Source organism: Punica granatum, chromosome 7 (genome assembly GCF_007655135.1).
Source record: "Punica granatum isolate Tunisia-2019 chromosome 7, ASM765513v2, whole genome shotgun sequence".
In the NCBI taxonomy this organism is placed as follows: domain Eukaryota; kingdom Viridiplantae; phylum Streptophyta; class Magnoliopsida; order Myrtales; family Lythraceae; genus Punica; species Punica granatum.
The window spans coordinates 27,466,971-27,490,047 of record NC_045133.1 but is presented as its reverse complement, the minus strand read 5'-3'; the positions used below and the strand labels follow the sequence as shown (position 1 = coordinate 27,490,047).

At 39.1% G+C, this 23,077-nt stretch overlaps 4 protein-coding genes across 4 annotated transcripts; 2 read left to right on the top strand and 2 right to left on the bottom strand.

Annotated features, from left to right (window-relative positions):
• Window positions 1-3,572: 3,572 nt before the first annotated feature.
• Window positions 3,573-5,394, top strand: LOC116213312 (transcription factor MYB41-like). The gene is made up of 3 exons (XM_031548195.1): window positions 3,573-3,876; window positions 4,068-4,197; window positions 4,445-5,394. Exons 1-3 carry the CDS (start codon window positions 3,642-3,644, stop codon window positions 5,253-5,255), a joined length of 1,176 nt encoding a protein of 391 aa, XP_031404055.1. The 5' UTR covers window positions 3,573-3,641; the 3' UTR covers window positions 5,256-5,394.
• Window positions 5,395-8,108: 2,714 nt separating this feature from the next.
• Window positions 8,109-11,232, top strand: LOC116212658 (probable serine/threonine-protein kinase abkC). The gene is made up of 5 exons (XM_031547299.1): window positions 8,109-8,417; window positions 8,732-10,037; window positions 10,133-10,402; window positions 10,539-10,694; window positions 10,838-11,232. Exons 1-5 carry the CDS (start codon window positions 8,410-8,412, stop codon window positions 10,955-10,957), a joined length of 1,860 nt encoding a protein of 619 aa, XP_031403159.1. The 5' UTR covers window positions 8,109-8,409; the 3' UTR covers window positions 10,958-11,232.
• A 115-nt stretch (window positions 11,233-11,347) lies between these two features.
• Window positions 11,348-13,056, bottom strand: LOC116212659 (cytochrome b6-f complex iron-sulfur subunit 2, chloroplastic-like). Its single transcript, XM_031547300.1, has 5 exons — window positions 12,895-13,056; window positions 12,531-12,781; window positions 12,177-12,294; window positions 11,737-11,919; window positions 11,348-11,618 (listed from the first exon to the last, which is right to left on the bottom strand). The coding sequence occupies exons 1-5, from the start codon at window positions 12,931-12,933 to the stop codon at window positions 11,517-11,519; spliced, it is 693 nt and encodes a 230-aa protein (XP_031403160.1). The 5' UTR covers window positions 12,934-13,056; the 3' UTR covers window positions 11,348-11,516.
• Window positions 13,057-13,464: 408 nt separating this feature from the next.
• Window positions 13,465-21,242, bottom strand: LOC116212657 (ubiquitin carboxyl-terminal hydrolase 14). The gene is made up of 20 exons (XM_031547298.1): window positions 20,875-21,242; window positions 20,062-20,233; window positions 19,732-19,844; window positions 19,259-19,595; window positions 18,890-18,984; window positions 18,481-18,614; window positions 18,333-18,389; window positions 18,167-18,244; window positions 17,887-17,941; window positions 17,772-17,801; window positions 17,277-17,357; window positions 15,940-16,138; window positions 15,814-15,871; window positions 15,613-15,735; window positions 15,178-15,266; window positions 15,007-15,093; window positions 14,720-14,890; window positions 14,502-14,635; window positions 14,144-14,276; window positions 13,465-14,043 (listed from the first exon to the last, which is right to left on the bottom strand). Exons 1-20 carry the CDS (start codon window positions 20,980-20,982, stop codon window positions 13,865-13,867), a joined length of 2,433 nt encoding a protein of 810 aa, XP_031403158.1. The 5' UTR covers window positions 20,983-21,242; the 3' UTR covers window positions 13,465-13,864.
• Between the last annotated feature and the right edge of the window lie 1,835 nt (window positions 21,243-23,077).

Below are 23,077 nucleotides of genomic sequence, written 5' to 3'. Positions count from 1 at the left end.
ACTAGAACTCTCTTTCCATCAATCTAATCGTTGGGTGAATGAATAATAGTAATTTTGTTATTGGTGGAAGAAATAATTATAATTATGTACTTTATATGAAAAAATAAATATAATGCAGCAATACACTTTTTTTTAATTAGTAATAAAAAATTTCAAAAGCAATTCTAGCCGGTGAAACTAATTATGTCCATTAAATGAATTTTTTATTATTTTATATGAGGCATATATGAATATTTTTTTATAATAGAAAAAATTATATACCTTAATTGATTGATTGATTACGAAACTGTTGTAATAGCCGCATGTTTTCTCGCGGGTAAAATAAAATCCTCGAAATGACTACTGAAAATGAAACTTCCCCACCTTTCGTTTCTATTCTATGATATGATATACAGAAAGATATATGTTCATAGATTATAATAAATAATGTATATTAGGCATCAACCTATTTTGCACTGTGCTTTCTAGTATTTTGTATAGGAAATTTAAACGACGACTATAATCTACTATAAGATCATGTTCATGTGGGTTCCTTGTCACATCATGCATTTGAGTTGTCTTTGATCTGGAGTAGCAAATTGTCCTCATGCATGAACTTATAATTAATGTATTTCAACCAACATAATTTGATTAATTTAAATAGTTTGACAGTCTATTTTCTTTATATAAGATCAATTAAAAATTCATTATTAGAAGAGTTTTAATCTTTAATAATTTGACATGGATCATACTTTTTTTGAATTAGTCGGGTAGCACTGATTTCATTCTAGATCAGAAGCTGTACAATAAAAGCAAGAAGAAAAAAACTAATGTACTTCAGATATAGGCGAACTCACGAGTTGTCTATCAAATCCATTCCTTATCTTTAAACATAGTCTTTTCGTTAGTCAAATCTCGTATTCAATGTATTAGACTACATAGAAATGTGTCTATTATCTCATCAATCTTATTTATATATGTGTCACGTTTCATAGTGAACGCATTCGTAAAATGAGTTAATTAAGATGTTTTTCTAATATAAATTAGTAATCCAACTAAAGTAAGAACACTAATTTTATGTAAAACTAAAGTTGCCGAATACAGAATTCATATTATCAGCCCTACTTTCTCGAAAATTCAATGTACATATAATTTCCAAATACAATGACGTCGTATGGACAGTATTCTTGAACATTCAGAATTATTATCGTCACGAAGTTTTGAATTGCAACTCAATCTCAGACTGTCATCATAAGTTTGATTATACGTATGTCCAAAAGTTCTTCTTCTTCTTTTTTTTTTTTTGTCATGAAATCGGCATAACTATATCTAATGCATTCCGAAGTGCATGTTCCTCTCTTGCATTAATATACGTCGTTTAGCTTATATCTAACATCGCATACATATAGCCTACTTTGTGGTATATATAACCGTCGACGAAATTATAATTTGCTAGGCAACGAATATTTGTTAGCAACTTTGAAATGTCAAGACAATCTTATCTTATGGAATTGAACTGTGAAACCAAACTTGTACGTGCGAAGTTGGAGGTACGTGAGCCTCGGCTATTTCGACTAAGCTACGGCGGGCCAATGGGGGCCAGCCGGCCATGCAATGCACGCGTATTATTACATATTTAAGGTTGGTGTGTGCGTTAGCGCGCCATCATGTCCCCTGTTTCTCAATTCACGGTAACGTCACGTGCTCCCCAGGCGTGGCGCAGACCCTGTTGGTGTGTGCGTTATCGTTTTGCAGTTTGCGCTCGTTTTTTATATGTAAAAATGGAAATTGTTATTGTTTTCGCATGTTGTTGATGGCAAAAATAACGGAAATTTTATGGTTCTTATTGCCGATTGATTTTCAGTTTTTTTTTTATTATATTCTCTTGTATGAAACTGTTGAACTAAAATGCGAAAACTTTTCATACTTTAATTAATCAATAATTTCATACAAGAGAAATCACTTCCATACGAAAACTATTTATACTTCAATTCAATAGTCTCGTACAAAATAAATTCTTCTTGTACAAGAATTATTGAACTAAAGTGAGAGAAGTTTTCACACTTTAATTCAAAACTTTCCTATAAGAAAAATTCTTCTCATATGAAACTACCGAATTAAAGTGCGAAATGTTTTTGCACTTTAATTAGTTCAACATTTTTGTCCAAGATAATACTATAAAGAAGGCCGGAAAATCAGCCACGATACCAAAAATTTTCCACAAAAGAAATCGAAAGCGTTACTATTTGTCTTTATTGCCACATCAATAAAGACATTATTATTTTTGTACACACATCATTTGCTTTTTTTAAAAAAAAATTCGAAAAGGAATATTATTTGACAAAATATCGTAACTAAGGTGCAACCAGACTAGCTGTATTAATTACTAATATATTTATTTAGCAAAAACAAAAAAGAAGATTAGCTGTATTACTATTGCCCTTTATACCCGCACACACACTCTGATGTGGGATCTGACACCCCAACCCCAGAAGAGTGTTATTCTTCATTATGATTATATGGACAATATTTCTTAAGTAGCAACAAATTGAGGAGGCCGAAAACTACGCTTAAATGAATGATTTCTGGAATAACTATTTTAGTAAATCAGAGAAAAGCAATAACTTTTCAAAAGATATAAACTGATATTTGATACATGGGAATGAAATAGAATAAAATGAATAAACATTTGATCCTTCCACTCCATTTCTCTAGATACCATTACAATTCATTTTATTCTATTTCCGCGTATCCTAAAAACTTTATTAGTGTCTCATCTTCCCGGCATGGAGAGTATGATTTATTGGAATACGAATCACGTGATGTTTTACAATTAAAAAGGAGGCTCATGTATTTAGTATAATTATATAGAATACCTTATAAAGGATAACTGGTAATTCCATTACGGAAATGAATATAGAACATTTAGATCATAAGATGTGTGCGTGCGCAACACTGTTATACTTTCTTTTTACGTAACATGGGACTTCTTCAACAAGGAGTGTAAAGGATATAGACTGATGTAAAATAATGTCAAATGTTTTCTAGAATCTTGATGAGTCTATCTACACTGTGATGAAATGGAAGGACTGCAAGTCGATCAGATTGCAATAAATTAATTTACTTCTGCAGTTGGGAGACTGTCAAAACATGTATATGGTGGAGGGGGGAAGGAAAATATTGTTGCTGCCTAGCTTAGCGTAGCTGGGGAAAGAAGACACGTATCTCAAGTGACGACCAAAGGACGGTACCAAATCCCATTGACTTATCCTTAAATCCGATCGCTATACGCTCCCTAATATATTTCCTTAATTGGGAGGGTGTGCTATTCTTCGAGCGTCTATTTTGGTATTCAAAAATCGAAAGAGTCTCAAAACTTAGGTCAACATAACACTTCAAGAGATAAAACTCTCCTCATGTAAATTTTCTCCACTCATAATACTCAAAGTCGAGATTTTACTTATAAAAAACGATTAACGACGAACCATTTAAACCAAGCTGTGGTGGCTCTACTATTTATCTCTGTCACTTTCCAAATTGTCTTCTATATATACACACACACTCTCCTTACTCCCCCTTACTTCCCTTCAAGCAAACTATCCACCCTGTGTTTATGTTTGTGAGTGTACGCACACATTAAACAATTAGTAAGGTCTTTCTCAATGTCTCGGACTATGGTGAACAACTCGAAAAATGTTGGAAAGGATGCTCTTCATCATCATCGTGGTCATCATCAACGACAAGCTGGTACTTCTCCTTCTTGTGCTTCTTCAGAAAAAACCGCTAGTAATGATGGTCTCAAGAAGGGTCCTTGGACAGCCGACGAAGACCAGAAGCTGATCGATTATATCAAGAAACACGGGCATGGCAGATGGCGAACCCTTCCCAAAAATGCCGGTAACGTACATGTGCAAAAACATATATCGATACACCGAGATTTACACATCGTTTTATATATTTGTGTTACATGTTTAATTCTTTCTTGCTTATATGGTCATCGTTACATATGCTCAAAAGAGCTCAACCACAGTCAATTTTACAAGGTATCAACTGACGACATTCGTGCATGTTTGTGTATCTCTAATCAGGCTTGAAAAGGTGCGGAAAGAGCTGCCGACTTCGCTGGACAAACTACCTGAGACCGGACATCAAGAGGGGCAGGTTCTCATCTGAAGAAGAGGAGGCCATAATTCAGTTGCATAGCATTCTGGGTAACAAGTGAGTTCATATATATGTATAAACTGAAATTCAGGATCATATATATCCACTTAATGCTGCCTCTTGAATTTATATATATATATATATATATATAGATATGGATATAAATTGAATGGTTTTTCTATCTGCGTTGAGTGTATTAGATCATGATCTTTCTCGTAAATTATATGCCGCAGGTTGGTAGCATATTATAGGGAGAAAAAAAAAAAGGATCCTAACATATATTAATATGTTATTGATTGAGCAGGTGGTCTGCTATCGCGGCTCGACTGCCGGGGAGGACCGACAACGAAATCAAGAACTACTGGAACACCCACATCAAGAAGAGACTGCTGCGGATGGGAATCGACCCTGTGACTCATGCCCCACGGCTCGATGTTCTCGAGCTGTCCTCGATCCTCTCCTCATCCCTCTACAACTACACTCATTATCCAAACATCCCGAATTTGCTAGGGTTAATAGGATCCTCATCACTAAACCAAAACAAAGACTTCCTAGAAATAGCGAAGCAGCTCGTGATTTCGCAAAACATTTCTCGAGAAGGCCCACCAAACTATATCGAGCCCCCATTAGCGCATCATCTCCAAAACCAAAACCAGGACCAACATCTTTCTGCAAACCCGATTTCCATTGGTGACCAATATTACTCGCTTCCGAGCTCTTCGTGGGACAACAGTTATGGGGGCTTCGGCTTCGATCAGAATCTAATGAACAGCTCACTGTTAGGAGCTGATCAGGGTTCATTTGATATAGGAAACGACAGTAATGGATATGTCGGTTTGGTTCAATCGTTGATCGATCCCAATAGTAATTTTCAGGACGAGAATGTCAACATTAAGGAAGTACAGAGGTTGGGTGTAGCTGGCTCATCCCATTCTTCTCCCATGTCTAATAACTCGGGTTGCACCTTCAACTCATCTTCGACGACGACGAGGACGAGGACGTATGGAGCCAGTGGGACCTGCAATAACGAAGACGAGAGGGATACTTACGGAAGTAACAGCTCGATGTATGATATTATAAATCATGTCTCGTCATATGTCAACTCGATTATGTAAGCACGTCTTTGCTCATGATTTATCTATCTATATACTGCATAATCTTTTATTTAGAAATATGATAACTCTAGAAAGTTAGAAGCCCAACATTTTTCTCATGTTCTGCCTCATTTTATAGCTTTGTAATTTTTGTATAAATGGAACGACATTTTTTCTTTCATCCTCCGCCAATTATTCATTATACTCGAAAGAAATCGATCTATTAATAGCAAAAGTAGAAAGGGAATAGCCGGACTAACATATTCCGTAACCTTTGTAAGGTGTTCACACGAGGCATGTGAAATAGTGACCCCGATGGCTCTCACTGTAAAATAAATTAAAATTTTAAAAAATGAAAAAGAAAAAACTGATAAAGTCAACGTGAACTTCGGTTGGAGTTTCGTCTACGGTTGGATTTCTTTGCGGGTTACTGTTGACTGGTCTTGCTGACAGTCATGGACCTCTAAACAATGCTATTGGGCGTTTGCTGGGACTATTTGGGCCCGTGTCAACCCAACACGTGACTAGCTAGAAGTCTCATCAAAGTGATAGTCCTCATGGTTCGGACCAACCAATGCTACAATCCGAATTCTTTATACCTTGCAATTACCATCCACAATGCCTGCTAATAATATGTTCGGTTTTTTATATGGACAAAAGTAATCGATAAATGTCGAGAAAAAAAAAAGAGTAATTGATAAATGAAAATATAATTATAAGGTCTAAACTTGTTTAAGGGACAGCGCAGAAAAAGTTTATAAATAGACTGACTCAGAACAAAGATAAAGATTATAACTTTCCGTCTAACAACTTATAACAAATTCTCTTTCACTTTCGATCATATTAGGAGTATGCATGGGTATCGGGTAGAACCGAAATCAGTTAGAATCTACTCTAATGAGCAGGTTCTGGATACCAACTTTAAGAAATTGGGTAGGATCCAAGTAGGAAAATAAGGAATCGATAAATATCCGATTTCGGTTTTGGTTCCTGCACATATGGTACTAGGACCGAACCGGTTCCTTTTATATATAATATACATAAATATACCTTAATTAATAATTAATAATTAAAAAAAATATATATATATATATATATATATATGATCCCCAATTCTCCTGATTGTCGTGGGCTAAACTCCGATTCCCTTAGTTCCCAATTCCCATAAACAAACCCTAAATTGTTTTCGTCCATCTCCTCGATTCCCTTGAGTCCCCTCTCATCTTTGCTCTGCCTCGCATGTTAATGGTTTGCCACCTACTATCTCTAACTTTTGCAACACTATCCCAAGACCATTGTTGCCAAGTTCCACCCATCATAAGCGGCTGCTGCTCCACCGCAAGGCGCAATTAATTATTGCTTACCGCTTCTCATGCTCTATCTTGAGTGGTTAGTCACTGTTGTTCCTCGACAGCTATTGCTCCCAAGATCTCCACTTATGCTGACCGCTATTGGGTATACGATGAGGGAAAAAAATTTACAGGTTTCAAATGAATACCTAAAACTTGTGATATAATACAAGTTCCACGTTTTCACGGGGTGGGTTTTAATTTTAAATTGTAGCAATCTGTCTTATATAAGACAGAGTCTGAATACTATAAAAAATACAGGGTATCAGGACCGGCATACCCTTATATCATACCATTGGGCCCAAGGACTCCGACCCACTCACTGTCCCCGACTCTGGGTTCCTGTCTCTCTCTTTCTAAGCTCATCTTTCTGGCCGTCCACCTCTCCCTCTTTCAGCTCCTCATCACTGTGCTTTGCCTTGCCACCAATAAGAAGAGCTCTTTTTTGGCTGAATGCACTAAGAAGAGCTCCAGTTCTGTTAGTTTTTAACAGAGATTTAACATTTTGTAAAAATGATACGAAATGACATGAAAATGGATAGCTAATTACGAATTTAAGTTCTTCACCAAGATTGGGACATTTAGGTGTTTTGTATGCCGTAGAGGAATATAAAGGAAATGAATGAGCTCTCCAATATGAAATATAATTTTATTGAGAGAAAAATAATTTTGTTTCTAGTTGAACCTGAAAATGTGAATGAAAATAACTAAAAGGGATAAACTTATTTATCAGGATTTCAATTTATATATATATATATATATATATATATATAGTTATAGATGTATATGAAACTCAAAGGAAATATATAATATTTGAATAAAAACTACTTAAAATGATGGAATGAACATTATTTAAGTTTTTCGAAGGAAATGTATCCATTAAGTTAAAGAGAGGAGATTATTCTGATGGAATACTCTTTTTAACTAAACAAAAAACTAGAAAAAATGGAATAAATGATGAAATATCATTTCATTCCGTTCCTTTCGATTTTGAAGTACCAAACATAACTTCAGGATACCGATCCTCTATAATGGTGGAATCCTTTTATTTTTTAATTATAAGGTGTATTAGATTATTGATCATCACTAACTAATTCTCATTTAAGTGTCGCTTCATTTCTGACCAGTAGGTAGTTTCCAATTTCGATAGGATTAACCTAAACTCTTCCCACATGTAGTGCAATTTACAAACTGAATGCAACACAATTTGTTGTTTACCATTTTATGGGTATGCACAACCAAGCATATAAAAGAATAACTCACAACAAATCTACAATCGAGCTAGCTCAAGAGCACTAACGGATAAACTTTTTTAGTCATGAATTTTTTTTCCTATTTACAAAACTCGAACATAAAATTTTAATTAAAGGAAGAGATACCGAATCATCTAAATTAATTCACGTTGATCTCATGGTTCAATTATCATTTTCGACAATTAAAGAAGCAGCAGCCAATTGCTAAACTAAGCTCATCAGAGAAGCGGACCACTGTCAGGACACAGACAAATCACCTCCGACCCGACAACGGAAAGCCCAACCACGTGTCCCTTCCCATATTCAATAGGCCACCCGGTCTCGAATCTCAGCCCATCTCCTCCCCCCATCCGAGAATCTCTCCCTCCATATTCAGCTCAGCTGCCACGTTTGAAGCAGAACCTCCGCCCTTCAATGCTCGACCGGAGCCGTTCATGGTGGCGCTAACTGAGACGCGTCGGTCGACGAAGACGGCGGCGCCTGTAGCTCCTCCCCCCTGAAGAAGATGCTGCCGACCATCGGCCCCCCACGTGCGTGCACTGGAGAGGACCGCCTGCGAAATACTCAATCGCCATGTCAAGGTCTGGCCGCTAAATCAAAATCAAAATCTTTCTCTATTTCTCGCCCCGCATATGCAAAATGTACGAGGCGGTCCTATAATTGATCGGATTGCGATCAATGCATACTATTTGAGCTGAGGTGCTGCAGATTTGTGCTCTTCTGCATTTCTGATATGGAAGAATTTGCAAAAAAGTTCTGATTTTGAGCAAGCAGTCGAACCCACTTGGTTTCCTTAATCTGTTCAAAAGTATCTCATCAGTTGTTCTATTGATTCTGTCTTCTTCCTGTTCATAGTCCTGTCAATTAAATAACAGAAGGAGAACAAAACTTGCAGATACTTGCTTTATGGAAGTCTCACAAGGGCTGCGAATTCCCTTGTACCATACCTGAAGAACAGTTGCTCAAGGGCCAGTACATACGCATTCTGTAATGCTAAGCATCCTCCATCCTTCCGTGTATTTGGCCCTTCTTTCAAACTTCTTTCAAGAGAATATGGCAATTATCATCTTTACGGATCAAAGCAGGTCCTATCTACGGGTCACAGCAGTGCTATTTCTTACCATGCTCAAGTTGCATGGAAGAGGCTGTCTCAGCTGTACCATGGCGGGCTACCTGCCTTACAGCCAATCAATAGGATAGCCTGTGCAGTAAGCGTTGCTTTGGCTCGATCGAACCTAGTAGGCCCTGGAGTAATTGCGTTCATCGTTGGAGAGCTCATCCGAGGGGAACGAACTTTTGCCGAGTCAGAAGGCCTTTCCTCGAGGAACGCGCTCTATGGGAATGCCCAAGATGGGCGCATTTACTTGACTTTGTTTGTGTTTTCGCTGGTGGAAGTTTTGATTATGTTTCTGAGAGCTATCTATCTAGCAATCCTGTTCTGGCCCTGTATATCTATGGCTCCGTTGGTGGATACACTCGGTGCTCAGTTCAGAAAGAGATGGCTTCGGCTGGTTCATTCTACTCTGGAGAAAGCAGGACCTGCTTTTATTAAATGGGGTCAATGGGTTGCCACAAGACCCGATCTTTTCCCTAGAGATTTATGTGTCGAGTTAGCTGAACTTCAGTCGAAAGCTCCAGCGCATAGTTTCTTCTACACAAAGAAAACGATTGAAAGAGCATTCGGTCGAAATCTGACAGATATATTCGATGAATTTGAAGAAGAGCCCATAGCATCAGGGAGTGTGGCTCAAGTTCATAGAGCAATTTTAAAATATAGATATCCTGGGGAGAAGATAAAGCCCATTGAGGTGGCTGTTAAGGTTCGGCACCCTGGCGTTGGAGACTCTATCAGGAGGGACTTCATCATAATGAATTGCGTCGCGAAGTTATCGAGGTTCATCCCAAACCTAAATTGGTTGAGACTGGATGAGAGCCTACAACAATTTGCAGTTTTCATGATGTCTCAGGTTGACCTCGCCAGGGAAGCTGCTCATTTGAGTCGCTTCATCTACAACTTTCGCAGCTGGAAAGATGTATCATTTCCGAAGCCTCTCTATCCCTTGGTGCATCCTGCAGTATTGGTGGAAACTTTCGAAGCAGGCAAGAGCGTTCTGTATTATGTTGACGAGCTTAAAGGGCATGAATGGATTAAAAATGACCTTGCTCACATAGGAACCCATGCTCTTCTCAAAATGCTCCTGGTACAGCCTGCTCTTTATATTCTTATTGAAATCTTGTTGATTCTGCAGTATCAACTCAGTGAAAAATCTCATTAAGAATCTCTTTCTATTTGCAGGTGGATAATTTTGTGCATGCAGATATGCATCCTGGGAACATTCTCGTCCGAGTAGCCAATAGCACATCACCACATAATCAACCCTTTAGATCGAGGCCACACGTCATCTTCCTTGATGTGGGAATGACTGCTGAACTGTCAAAGAGGGATAGACTGATATTACTGGATTTTTTCAAGGCTGTTGCCCTTCGAGATGGTCGGGCAGCTGCTGAGTGCACGCTGAAGCTCTCCAAAAAGCAATGCTGCCCTGACCCAAGAGCATTCATTGAGGTGATATATCTTGACATCTTTCTGTTCCTATGCTGCATCAATATTATTTCGTTGAAGGGAGGCGTACGATTGCTTTGTAGCATCTTCTGGTTTTTTAATAGATTTTTGTCTCTTTCCTTTTCTCCTTTGTTGGCAGGATGTAGATAGAGCTTTCAACTACTGGAACTCTGCTGAAGGTGAAAACATTCATCCGGCTGAATGCATACAGCAATTACTCGAGCAGGTGAGGCGTCACAGGGTCAACATTGACGGAAATGTTACAACGGTGATTGTAACTACACTGGTTCTGGAGGTAATCTGTTTCTTAATACCAGTAGGCGTTACATTGTTTTCTTGATTAGGAAGATCTTCTCAGTCTATATTTCATCTTAAACCGAAGAAACTAGATATGGTTGATTAAGGCTGATATCTAAGTAGGGTAATTTTGGTCTGTAGGGGTGGCAACGGAAGCTAGACCCGGAATATGATGTCATGAATGCTCTGCAGAGAATGCTTTTTAAAGTCGACTGGGTGGAATCCCTCTTTTACACCATTGAAGGAGTCATGGCTCCATAGATGTATGATGATGACGAAATAATGAAGAGTCCATGGAAACAGCCGAATTCTTTTTTGCATTTGTTGTCTTAGTACAATCAATAAATCGACTCACTGGCTTCCTTAGTTTCGGGTTGATTTTATCCATTCTTAGTTTTAGAATTATACCTCCTGGTACAGAAGGACTACAGTTTTGTAAGGTCTATGATTCAGTGCGATCATTTTTCTTGATGATTTTGCTCTGTTTCTTCAAAATGATGTATACGACGATGCTCATGCAATTCTGTTTAGTCTTACGAATACTTGCAAGCGAGGAAATTTTTTGGAGACAACTTGACCACCCTCATCAGTTGGGTTGCATTTCTAGGTATATCGGGATATCGGTAAATCAGGAGAGTCAATTCATCCGTATGTGCATCCAACAAAACTTTAGTACCTAAATGATATTACTAATATGTTTGACAAGCGAAAAGAATGGGATTGAGTGTATATTACAAATCACAGAGAGGATCGTTCCGACTTAATCGATGATGTACTTTGACATGGCAAATAAGTAGCTTGGGTGGAAGATCACTGGCTTCTAAGCCCACCATGGAGCCTCGCCTGTTCTGAAGTCAGTCTCGACCCACGGGACAAACACGACCTTCCCATCGTCAATATCTGCATGTGCCAAAGCTAACGACTGTTCCATGCACAGAGATTTATGTTAGGATATCATTTTTTCGTATTGAAAGAACATATGCGTCTCTGCTGCGTATAGGGAACAGAGTATACGCAGCAGAGACGGAGGTATGACTTACCAGGGGAGCAGGTCCTCTGACGACTCTGCCCTGATTGTTGTACTGAGAACCGTGGCAAGGGCAGATGAACTTGTTCTCAGCAGCGTTCCAAGGTACCACACACCCGAGATGAGTGCACACCGCATTAATTCCGTATGTAGCAATGGTTCTGTCACTTTCCACGACGAGGTAGGTCGGGTCTCCCTTTAAGAAGTAGGTGAATTTCGTATTAGTATTATTACTGCATCTATGATGCAATGTGAGCTCCAAACTTAATGAGATGAGCATGATTCATGCTTCGAGGGGGCATGGGGAGCCAGTTGCTAGACGAAGATAATTCATTCCGTTGGAAGCTGGTCAGGGACTTGATCGTCCTCATAACCTAAGCTGATAATAAGAAGAACATAACTGGAGTTTTGCGAATCTTGACTAATACAGAAACAACAAATTAAAGAGAGTACCTTCAGCCCTTGGGTGAGGGTCCTGTCACCAGGGCCATGGTTCTTGAGCCACTCAGCAGCAATAACGTCGTTTCCGATTGCGTCCTTGGCCACGGTACCGCCACTTCCACCGCCTGCCCTGTTGGATTTCAAAAACATCTTAAGAAGACGTTTGGAAGTTGAGCGATAAAGCAACTAACTGAGCAGGCAGGTACTACACGGTCAAGTTTCAACACAATTGCAGCAGTCACAGCATGCAACTCATTGAAGCAACTCGACTAGCAACAATCCGTGGTATCGCGCTTTTGATGATTTGATCGGTCATGACTAGGCTGGAAAACTTGGCAAAAGGACTTGGAAACTAAACTAACCCACCCGGGTGGAGCGAAGAAGGTGGCGTAAGGGATCAACATCCCGGCAGTGGGGAGGGAGAGAGCACCCAACAAAAGCTGGTTCATGAGCTGCCTCTTGCCCATGTCTGGGACTCGGTCATCCGCGGGGATGCTGGTGGCCTGGCACGTGATCTTCGCACCGCGCCTTGCCTTACCCAGCACGAGAGCGGTCCTCGCCGGCTTCCCCATCAGGGCCTGGGACGGGGCGAATACCCCATTCTTGCTCGAACATAGCTAAACAAGAAAACAGCGGGCAAGATAGAAGCATTCACGTCAAAGATGTATCATCATCATTCATCAGTAACCATTAACATCTGAGCGAAAGCTTGGATGGTGGAAGTAATCACCTGAGAAAGGGAAGCAGAGGAGAGGGTGGACGCAGCCATTGGAGGAGATTCTGTGTGCTAATGGATGGATGGGAGTGGCGTGTGTTGGATTGACAAAAGTGTGTGGGCGGAAGAAGAGGAGGAAGATATGTGAAGGCAGAGGATGTTGAAGATAAAAGGGAAGGCAATAATACCACATCCACATGTTTGTTGATGACATGGCCTGCTTCTCTCTTCTCAAACCCCTTCTCGTGTCCCTCTACTTGCATTAGTTGTTCGATTTTTCAGAAATGCACCATCGGCTTTAATCGTTCTTGATCGATGAATACCACCCGCATTAACTGCGAAGTGCGCTGGTTTGGTTTTATTGTTTTTATTGCTAAACCTTAAATCTGTAGAAAACATGTGAGGGAGACGACATGAAACCAACACCGATTCCGCAATTTATTGGAATCCGAAAAGCGCGACAATAGGATGGCAAATAATTCAATCTGCAAAGCCATCAGCCAACATCTACCCCACAAACATCTGATTTCAGAAGATGGTCATATACTCTGGTCTGATCGCGCAAACTATTCGAACATAAGGGAATAATCAGAACCGAGCATCGCGAGAACTTCATAAACTATCACTGTGAATTCCCTAAACTATTTATCCATGTGATGGGGAACATCCATGGTCTGGACAAGTTCAGGAATTATCAGTCTCCAGCATGGTCATTCCCCAAATTTTCCGACTTTTTCCCCTATGTAGCCATGGATTCAATAGTCTGCCCGAAAGGGGAAAGTACGTGACATTGCAGCGCTCATACACAGAAGACATTGGAATTCTGCAGCACGAAAGATCATCAATTTAACCTCATAGACGGGAAGAGTTGAAAGCAAAACTTCAAAAGCTCTACATGCTGCAAGCGTTCTAAATTTGCCTTCCGTTTCTCTCTCTCTCAAGGTCTCTCCTGCCACTGAGTCGACTTATCTCCTTCCTCTGATGTTTAGCTGTTAAGTCTCTCGAAAAAGTACAAGTAACCCATGTCCTTGGGAGGATTCTTGGAAACTCCAACCTTCTTGTCATTGAAAATTGCCCATTTTCCATCCTTGTCTATGTGAGCAACGTAGTGGCCACAGTGCGTGGAGGTCCCCATGTGGCTAACTAAACCCATCAGCCTATATTCTGCAGAAAGAGCAAAAGGATTTGCAATATCAGAAGTTCAATTTTGAATGATTAATCATGAAGACAGAATTATAAGATGAAGATGCTTCGGGGTACTAACTTCCTGCTCCATCAGGTAGACTAGCATCACTTGGATTACTAGCAGAGCTCGATGGGGCAATATCCATGTCAGATGAGGCAGAAGCATCAGGATTGCTGAATATCCAATCTGTCGCTTTCTCGATATCGCCACCCTAGAATCAAAGATAGAAGAAAGAAATGGAAAATCTTTTATGGATAGCTTAACGAAGTCCAATTAACAGCGTCTTTTACTTTCTTATTTTCTATCAAATTAAAGAAGTGAATACAAGAAAATTTTTCCAAATTTTATTAGTGGAAGAGCTTCTCCAACTAGCAAGGGAAAGAGGAAGAACAAGCAGGACCAATAATAAAAGGTGAAGAAGCCATATGATACAGACCGATGCCTTCAGTGCCTTCCTTGCAATATCTTCTTGAAAACCAAATGATATCAAAGTATCAACTTGTGCTTGGTCTACATTCGATAAGGCATTCCCCTGATTTCCAGCATCCTCAGAAATCGGATCATTTATATCTAGGAGAAAACAACAGAACTATCAGATTATTGTTGCTCCCGATCCACGGAAAAGAAAAACCTAGGAAAATCTTTTGATATTACCTGCATCGTCCATGTGACTCAGCAGCCAATTCATCGCTTCCTCAACTCCAGCATTTGATGTTCGAATAGCAGCTTTCTCACAATGGAGATGGTTGAAACCCATTGATACAAGTTGAGCAACAATCTCCTCGTTGGCCATAAGCTTATTCGACTCCGCCGCATCCTCAGGAACTTTTCCAGGTAAGAACAAAAAAATCTATTTAGTGAACTCCACATCATACCATCAATTATCAATTACAATCAGAAAAGTCTGAAATGTTAAATTAAGGGAAATGTTATCGTCCCACCCTCAGGTAACAGCTCCTCCCCGGGTTGAAGACCCTTGCTCCGCATATGACTGATGTCTATAATATCCGGAACATCTATATATACATCTGAACCGAACAAAATTAAAAGAAATCAGCTGATGTCGAACAACTTAAGATGAAAGAAAGGCAAGTAACAAAAAAGCAATATACCAAGCTTCTTGGGGACCCAGCCTGCCTCCATGACAAACTTCCGCATGTGAAGCACCAAATAGTCGGGAAATGAAGTCAGACCAGCAGTCCTACCATAAGGGGAAAACAATATATTACATCGGATTTTCTTTGTCAGTAATTCACTGGTGCTGAAGATAACTCATACAATTTACTTATCAGCATAACAATCTATTCTTCTAACAAGTAAACCCTTGGATATGTTTGGCCATCAAATTCTAGAAAACCTAAAGCAAAGGAGAAACAAAAACAAGAAATGGGCTTGATAGGCTCCAATCTGTTTCAATCTCGATCATATCGGGAGGGGAACAGAACCGCCTGCTGAACTTTGAATGAGCTAACTTAAATCTTTTAGGTTAGAATATCTAAGCAAAACAAACTAAAATGCTGAAACCTTTGAAAGATCACACAGCTTACTTAATAGCTGTTGTCTTAGCCTTCAAGGCAGTGCTGTAGAAATCTTGGACCTCCTCTGGAGCAGAAAAGCTGGCCAGACATGCTTCCAGAGGAACCCTTGGACGTACAATTTCGTCATTAGACCTGCATGGATTACATGCTCCATCAAAGATCTGAGATAGAATAGAAGAAGATGGTGAAGACAAGGTCCAATGAACTTACGGTGCCTTCCCTTCTGAAGCTCTTTCAGCCTTTAATTTGTCAAATGCTTTTAGTTCCTCTGGAACACAAAAGGAAGAGAAGTCACTCAAAATGATTACATGTCTAAAAAGAAAAGAAAGAAAATACCTTTATTTGTGGCTTCATGAAGCGGAATATTTAATGAAAGAATGTAATCAAGCCTCTTGTTGTAAGCGACTCTCCCAGATGGGCACAAAATTCGATCTTCAATACCAAACTTGAAACTTCTTGAGGGGTCCAACTCTGGATTCCCACCATTTGAGCGCTCCACTTGATCAAGAAAATGTAGGAAAAACTCCAAGGCATCCTGCACATTCAGTAGGTGGCAAAAACTCAGACTGGCAACAAAGTTAAAGCTAACAAAATAGGGGAATATATATTGTCAAGTAGTAGAATAGAATTTTGTTTGGTCTACTATAAAAATAAATACTAGCCGTCAATAACTGGACCAGCTTCTGAAGTAACATGGTCAAGTGACCAGAATCCACGACTTGTCAGTCGATAGAACAATATATTCCGGAAAATACAAGTCAAGGTAACATAAAACTATCGTGTGACTATAGTTTATAAAAAAAAAAAACTGATAAGACATACTCTGGTTCAAGAGAGGGAGAGAGAAAAAAAGAATGGATACGCACGTGCACCAATCAAACCAGCTGGTTCAGACTGGTTTTCATTGTGAACAGGTGAGTTACTTGACCGAAAAGACCCTTCTACTTAAATACATTTATTAAGTTACTTTTCATACCTTAAGCATTTATTCAACTACCATTTCAAAGAGTTTAATTTTTTTGTTAAGAAACACAGTCGAGCCCTTTAACTAGAGTTTCATCAGGAACTTTCCCTTAGTTTGACAAGTGGACCAATGACGATTAATTATCTCTTTTTAATTTTTTCCCCACAATTAATCCTCGAAGTTAGAGGGCATTTGAAAAATTTTAAATAAAAAATTTCAATAAGTCTTAAAATTTGACTTGCCAAAAAACTCTTAACATAACAATTCCTCGGACCATAAATTATTTATTTGACACTCAAACTTGCATAATCTTAATTTCAGGTAATTTTTTAATTTTCTTCAAAATATATAAAAATTGGAGAATTGAGTAAAAGAAAAACTATTATAAAAATAAATTAAAAATAAATTTTTCATGAAATTAAACTTGTGTAAAACTGGCTATCACATAAATAAATTATAAGCAATTACTAATTAACTACCGTGTTGATCTTTTTGACAGGTAAGATTTTAAGACTTGTGAAACTTATTAAATTATAATTTAGCAAATGCATTAAAATTTCAAGGATGAAATAAGAAAAAAAAAAGAGAAAAGGAGAAAAGGATAAAAGGAGCCCTATAGGACCACTTGTCACAAAGGAAAAGTTTCATTCAACAGAACTCATACACCTAAATCGGGCAAGCGAAAGTTTCATTTAGAAGGAGCATGTACCTGTTGCCTCATTGTCGAAAATTCGGGATGGCTAGCAGCAATTACTGTTTTGAACATACGAGGGGGGATCCCTTCCTGTTTCTGAAAATTTGCAGACGGAGAGGAACAGAAAACAAATTATAAAGGCAGTAGCCATCATAAGAAACCAGAGGAGAGAAGCACCACAAGAATATTATAACAGCTAGCTAATATAAGATCCTACCAAACTAATAGCTCGTATCAAGGTCAAGAGAAACTGATTTTAAAAGATATGACAGAACAAACGTTCACTTTGCATGGTTTATATGTGAGAAACAGATTCTAGTGAAGAATAGACACAGCAGGTGGCTCTCTGAATAGACAGATACTACATTATGTCCTTCCTAATAGGACCACAATCATGGAAAACAAGAAACTGCATCTTGCCAAGTAGAGGCACAGATCACATGCTAAAACATAATGCACAAACAACAGAAAACAATGATAAAAGCAGGATTTTTCAGCCAGAAAACTTACATCTTTTGCACTATCAGCATTATCTTCTTCCTGTAAAACAAAGGAAAGAGTCAGCCACAAATCTGCAAAAGAAAATGTTTTGAAGAAATTAAAAGGTAATGCTCGAAAACCATACCTTCATTGCAGGAACCGAGTATTTTCCAGAGAGTAAACCATGCGCCAACTTTACTCTGTCAGAGAAGTTCAAGTTGATATTATCTGCAAGTGCTTCAAAGAGAGGGTAACAAAAAAGATACATTGTACTCCATCGGTGCACTTATTTCCAAATATGAGAACAAAATTTAGGCAATAATTGCTTTCCCCCTTGTTTTCCATAGGGGATTTCATATTCTGAACATAAATATTGCAGAAAAAAAATTCATGAAAGGTAACACCATTGGTGGCTGACCACTTACAATTGCATGTTTAAATCGATGGTTGGATCTGCTGGAGCCCTCTCGAAAGCTGCTTTTAGGCTTTGATTCACAAAATACCTAGAAACAAAATAAAGCTCAACTACTAAATTCAAGTTTGAAAATCAGCCAAAAAATAAATGACAATTCCCAGGATAAGCTGGCTGACCGTGAACAGAAGGATTGGGTTGAGAAGACAACTTGCATCGTTGCCGCCAGATAGCAACTGCAGAGAAATAAATTGACTCAAATGCATCTTCATAATCAACAAGCTAAAAAAGAGGGGAAAATCAACCTCCACAATAACAGCTAATTACCTATTGCCAAGATTAACAAGTCCAGTATAACCAGGACCATAAAGTGGTTCCAGCTCCTTCCCACTTTCTTGAATTCGGTTCCAATCAAAATTAGTGTTCTGGTCAAGTTCCTTTTCCGCAGTTGTCATTTCTGTCTGCAAATAATAACAGCAGGATGTCAGCTTCATCCATAAGAAACATCTGTATCATCCCCAAAAAACAAAGTAATTTCAAGGAGAATAGTAGTGGCCGTGACAAGGAGATGGACGAATGAGGACATCAACAGCAGTTAGACACCACAAGATCTTGTCAGAATCTAAAGATATTCAAGGATGTCATATTATAGTATTTTAATTTACATGATTGCATTTCATAATTACACCACATATGCCAAACCCAAAATAAGTCTAATAAGATAGAAGCGACCAACCTTCTGCAATGCTGAGAAATCAATCCCAAAAAATGCTAAATGCTGAGCTAGATGAGGGTCCAACACACTTTCATCCTCCGGATATGAAAAAACATCTGAGCAGCCACAAAGACCACAAAATTAATGTGTTTAAACATTTATAAGAGATATATCTGCAATCAAACTTCTACCCAAATTTTTTTTTATTTATCAAACTTAGAAGTGACACAACAACCATAAGGGAGTCTGAGAATTAAGCTTGTGCTTCGGACAAACCATTTCTTTCAAAAGATACAATTCCAATAGGTTTAATAAAGATATAATTTCAAAAGTCAAAATGAGCTGGAAAAAATCATCAATAGTTCGCTCTATACTGATTAGTGATTTTACCTGCTCCTTCTAAATCAGCAGTTATGGTCCCAAGTTTGACTGCAAGTGGGTAACCTGTCTCCTTGTAGTGTTCGACTGCATGATTGTTGCCACCAGTTCCATCCCAATTTCTCCTCCCACAGAGGATCATTCCATCAGTTAAATTGAGCCACAGATTCTCAGTTTGGTCACACCTAGCACATTTCCAACCCGAAGGAGGAATAGTCACGCCATTATCTATCTGCTGTAAGTTCATGGCATATGCACTGACTTGCTTCTTATCTGCTACCCATGCTGCGACTTGCTCTTTCCGCTCGGCACCTTCAGCTATTAGAACAGCATCAACGGCCAACCTCACCTGCAAAATTTTTACAAGGCAATAACATATGCAATCAAGTGGGGTACCTCAATATTATAATTTCAAACTTTAACCAATAAACTCTCAAAGAAAACATCAAGGGACTTAAGAGGTCTGAGGGAGACTGGAAAAGCACCTTCTCCGGCAACTCCACTGAAGGAAAAGGCAGCGCTACATGAGCAGGTAATATAACGATACTGTAAGATTCTTCATATTCAGTTTCATTGTTGTCGAAACCCCCATCAACACCTACAAGTCAACAAAATATATTAAACCTCTATTGCTACTCGCAGCAGCACTTAATACACAGCAGTAAGCAACAAAGCATTTTAATAGCACATTGATCTTCAAACATCTATGAGCCATCTAAACAAGTAGCAGAAAACCAATTCAGAATGAGAAGATGAAATTTATATAACCTCGAGCATTGTAAAAATAGCCGCATGACGGCGCAAGAAAAACATACCTATTGCCAAAAGTGTAGGTTTCTTTGAAGGTCTATCTTCAGGAACCGGCTTCTTTGTCTGTTTAATATGCAAGTAGACTGGATTACCAGTCTTCTCATAGTTCCAGCCCACATACTCCTTCCCAAATGCAAGAAATGTGGTCATGTCTATATACAGGCCACCTTCAGACCTCTGCAATAAATTACAGCGAAACTATGAACTCGAGAAGAAAATTCGAAAACTTCTTTCGGGTATCAGAGGACCGAATGAAAAAAGAAAAAAGTTCCAAAACGAATGATAACCGTGATTTTTCATCCATGCAAGGATAACTGCACCTTGACCATTAATAAACAAACACCTTGAGCAGATCCAACAATCAGATGCAATTCATAGCTTATTCATGTCAACTCTAAATTCACTCATTATATTTGGTAAGGCTGCTAGGCAGCGACTCGGCATTCCCCCTGCGATATCATGCCATATGCAATGGGTGTTATGTTATTAATCCCTGACATAAATTGCAATGCCCCAAAACCCATAGCCCCGCAACTTCCCGGGTTTTGATTGAGCTCCAACACCTAAGCTAGAGAATATGTAGCGCGTACCTTCATCCCCTCTCTCACTCTGAACCACAGTCAGCCGTCAACAAACAACAAATGATGCCCAAAAAAAAAAAAGGGAAAGGAACTTAAGGTGTCTTCTGAGTAGGGTAAATTGCTCGACTTTTCAGCTGGTGCGGGCAGCTAGACAGCGTTCCATGAACCCCACAAACTTCCTGACGCGATCGAAAGAGAAAAAATGTAGTTTGGGTGGGGAAGGAGGAAGAGAGTTACCGGAGTGTCGAAGGAGACGCAGCACTCTTGCTTGTAAATACGGTTGGTGGGTTCAGGGATCCGAACCCGGGAGAGGTTGGACCTGAGCAGGTCCATCGGAGTTGCCATCTCTCTGAACGGAAATCAGCAGAGACTCCGCCAATGAAGCGTGCGTGCGTGCGTGCGTGCGTGCGTGTGTGTGTCAGAGAGAGAGAGCGGAGATGCTTTGCTTCGCCTTTACCTTTGCCCTAGACCTTCTTCTGAGCAAAGTTCAATGCTCTTCGGACGAGGAAGAAGAAAGAGTCTGTGAGAGAGACGAGTGAGAGAACTGGAGAATCTGCTTTTACCGGACGCGACTCATTGATTTTGGTTCGGGCTTTTCCTCCTCCTCTCCGGAATCTAATGTCTCGTTTCGTAAAGCAACTTTGATTTTATCGTGAAAAAAATGAGTTAAAATTAAAATTAAAATTTTTAATTTGAAAAATACGTATTTTTATTATTTAGTGCGTTGAGTTAAAATTAAAGTTAAAATTAAAATTTTTATTATTTTAATTGCGAAACCAAACAGAGCATAAACGGCTCGGGTCGGGTTGATTTATTATTATTATTATTATTTTGAAATAAATTGTTTTATCGTGCAAACTGTAAAAATACAATGACGCATTCCTTTTCCGATCGGTCATTTGGTCCATCTGTGCCATCATATTAGGTTCGCTTGGTCTCTTAGGTCATCGGATCAGCAAAGGGATCAAGAACTCGTCTAGAAAAGGGACGATAAAAATTGATCCATTATAAAGTGCAAAAGTAAATAAAGGGCTGATATTAACTGTCTCTTGATGATTCCACACAAATCTCAACTTGAATCCCCTAGGGACGATAAGATGGTGGATTACTTAATGACCGAATAACCGGTTATCTTTTTTGTCGGATAAAATGGTGGGTTGCAGCGATGGCGACATTGTCTCCTTCCACTGCGCAATGTTCGGCTCTAGTGTTCGATCGCAAATATATCAGACGAACTGAATAATCAGTACAAGTACTAGCCATGTCAATATTGTATCATCAAGGACCTAATATAGTTCACATAAGTCAAAGATAATCTCGAACCCAAGTCAAAGAGCCCACCCTATCGTATATCCCCGAGGAGATTCAAACTCAGATCTAGAGTCTCCAAACTATATGGGAACAAGTTTGAAACCACTAAGCCATCATCTCTAGTGGTTGGACGGCCCAACGATCCGTGCCATTTGGGATATCGATTCACCAAAATGAGATGCATGACCCATTTTCGAATGGCAAACCCGACTATCAACGGGTCTACACTATGGACATCTTCCTTCTCAGCCGAGCTAAATTGGAAGACCTGCCGTCAACATTCTATGAGGGGCTTGGGCTATGGGTAGGTTGTTTCATCGGCCTATGGACAAAGGTCCAGCCCAATACTAAGCTGGGCCCATGTAAGGACCCAGAAAGTCGAGCCCACTAAAACCAACTAGCCTCACGCCGTAAACTTTTTATAAGATTGGAATGGAATGATTTGCCTTCCGTGCAACCTTGATATATATGATCACTACGTAAGGAAATCTTTCTAAAATTTACCTTTTTCATGCCTATTTTTACCTGAAGTTTAGTCGGGTTCCGGCCTCTTACAGAGATCAGATCAATTCTTGTCACACGGCATTAGAAATCCCGTCACTATAAACTAAATTTGCGTGTAATAAAAATTCCGAGGATCATCGGGTTGGTCAATTTACAAAATACAAATTTCGTCACTCTTCTGAGACTTCTATGCTGTCGGCATTCGGGATTGTCCTATGGGTTAGGAGTCGGACCCCGACGGACAAGTTACGGTAGGTGGAAAAGGGTTCCTGATCGCGGCAATTGGCAACAGTCAACGCAGAGGAAGTCCAAGTCAAATCACATTACTCCCTCAGCTCAGTCAAAAGACTCAAAAGATTCCACACACGGTATGTTCCTTCCCTACATGATAAAAACACGACCAGAAGACTATTTCCACTCTCGCCAAATAAAGGAACAACCAAAAAAAAAAAGAGTAGATTACTTCCAAATAAAAGAATTTGCTAAGAACATAGCAACTGGTTTGGATTTTTTGTTTTCTATTATTAAGTATATGTTTTCTTCGAACACAGCAAACATTATCTGGGATAAATTTTAGATAAAATATATAATTGATGGAATTTCAGTCTCATTTCCAATTTAAACG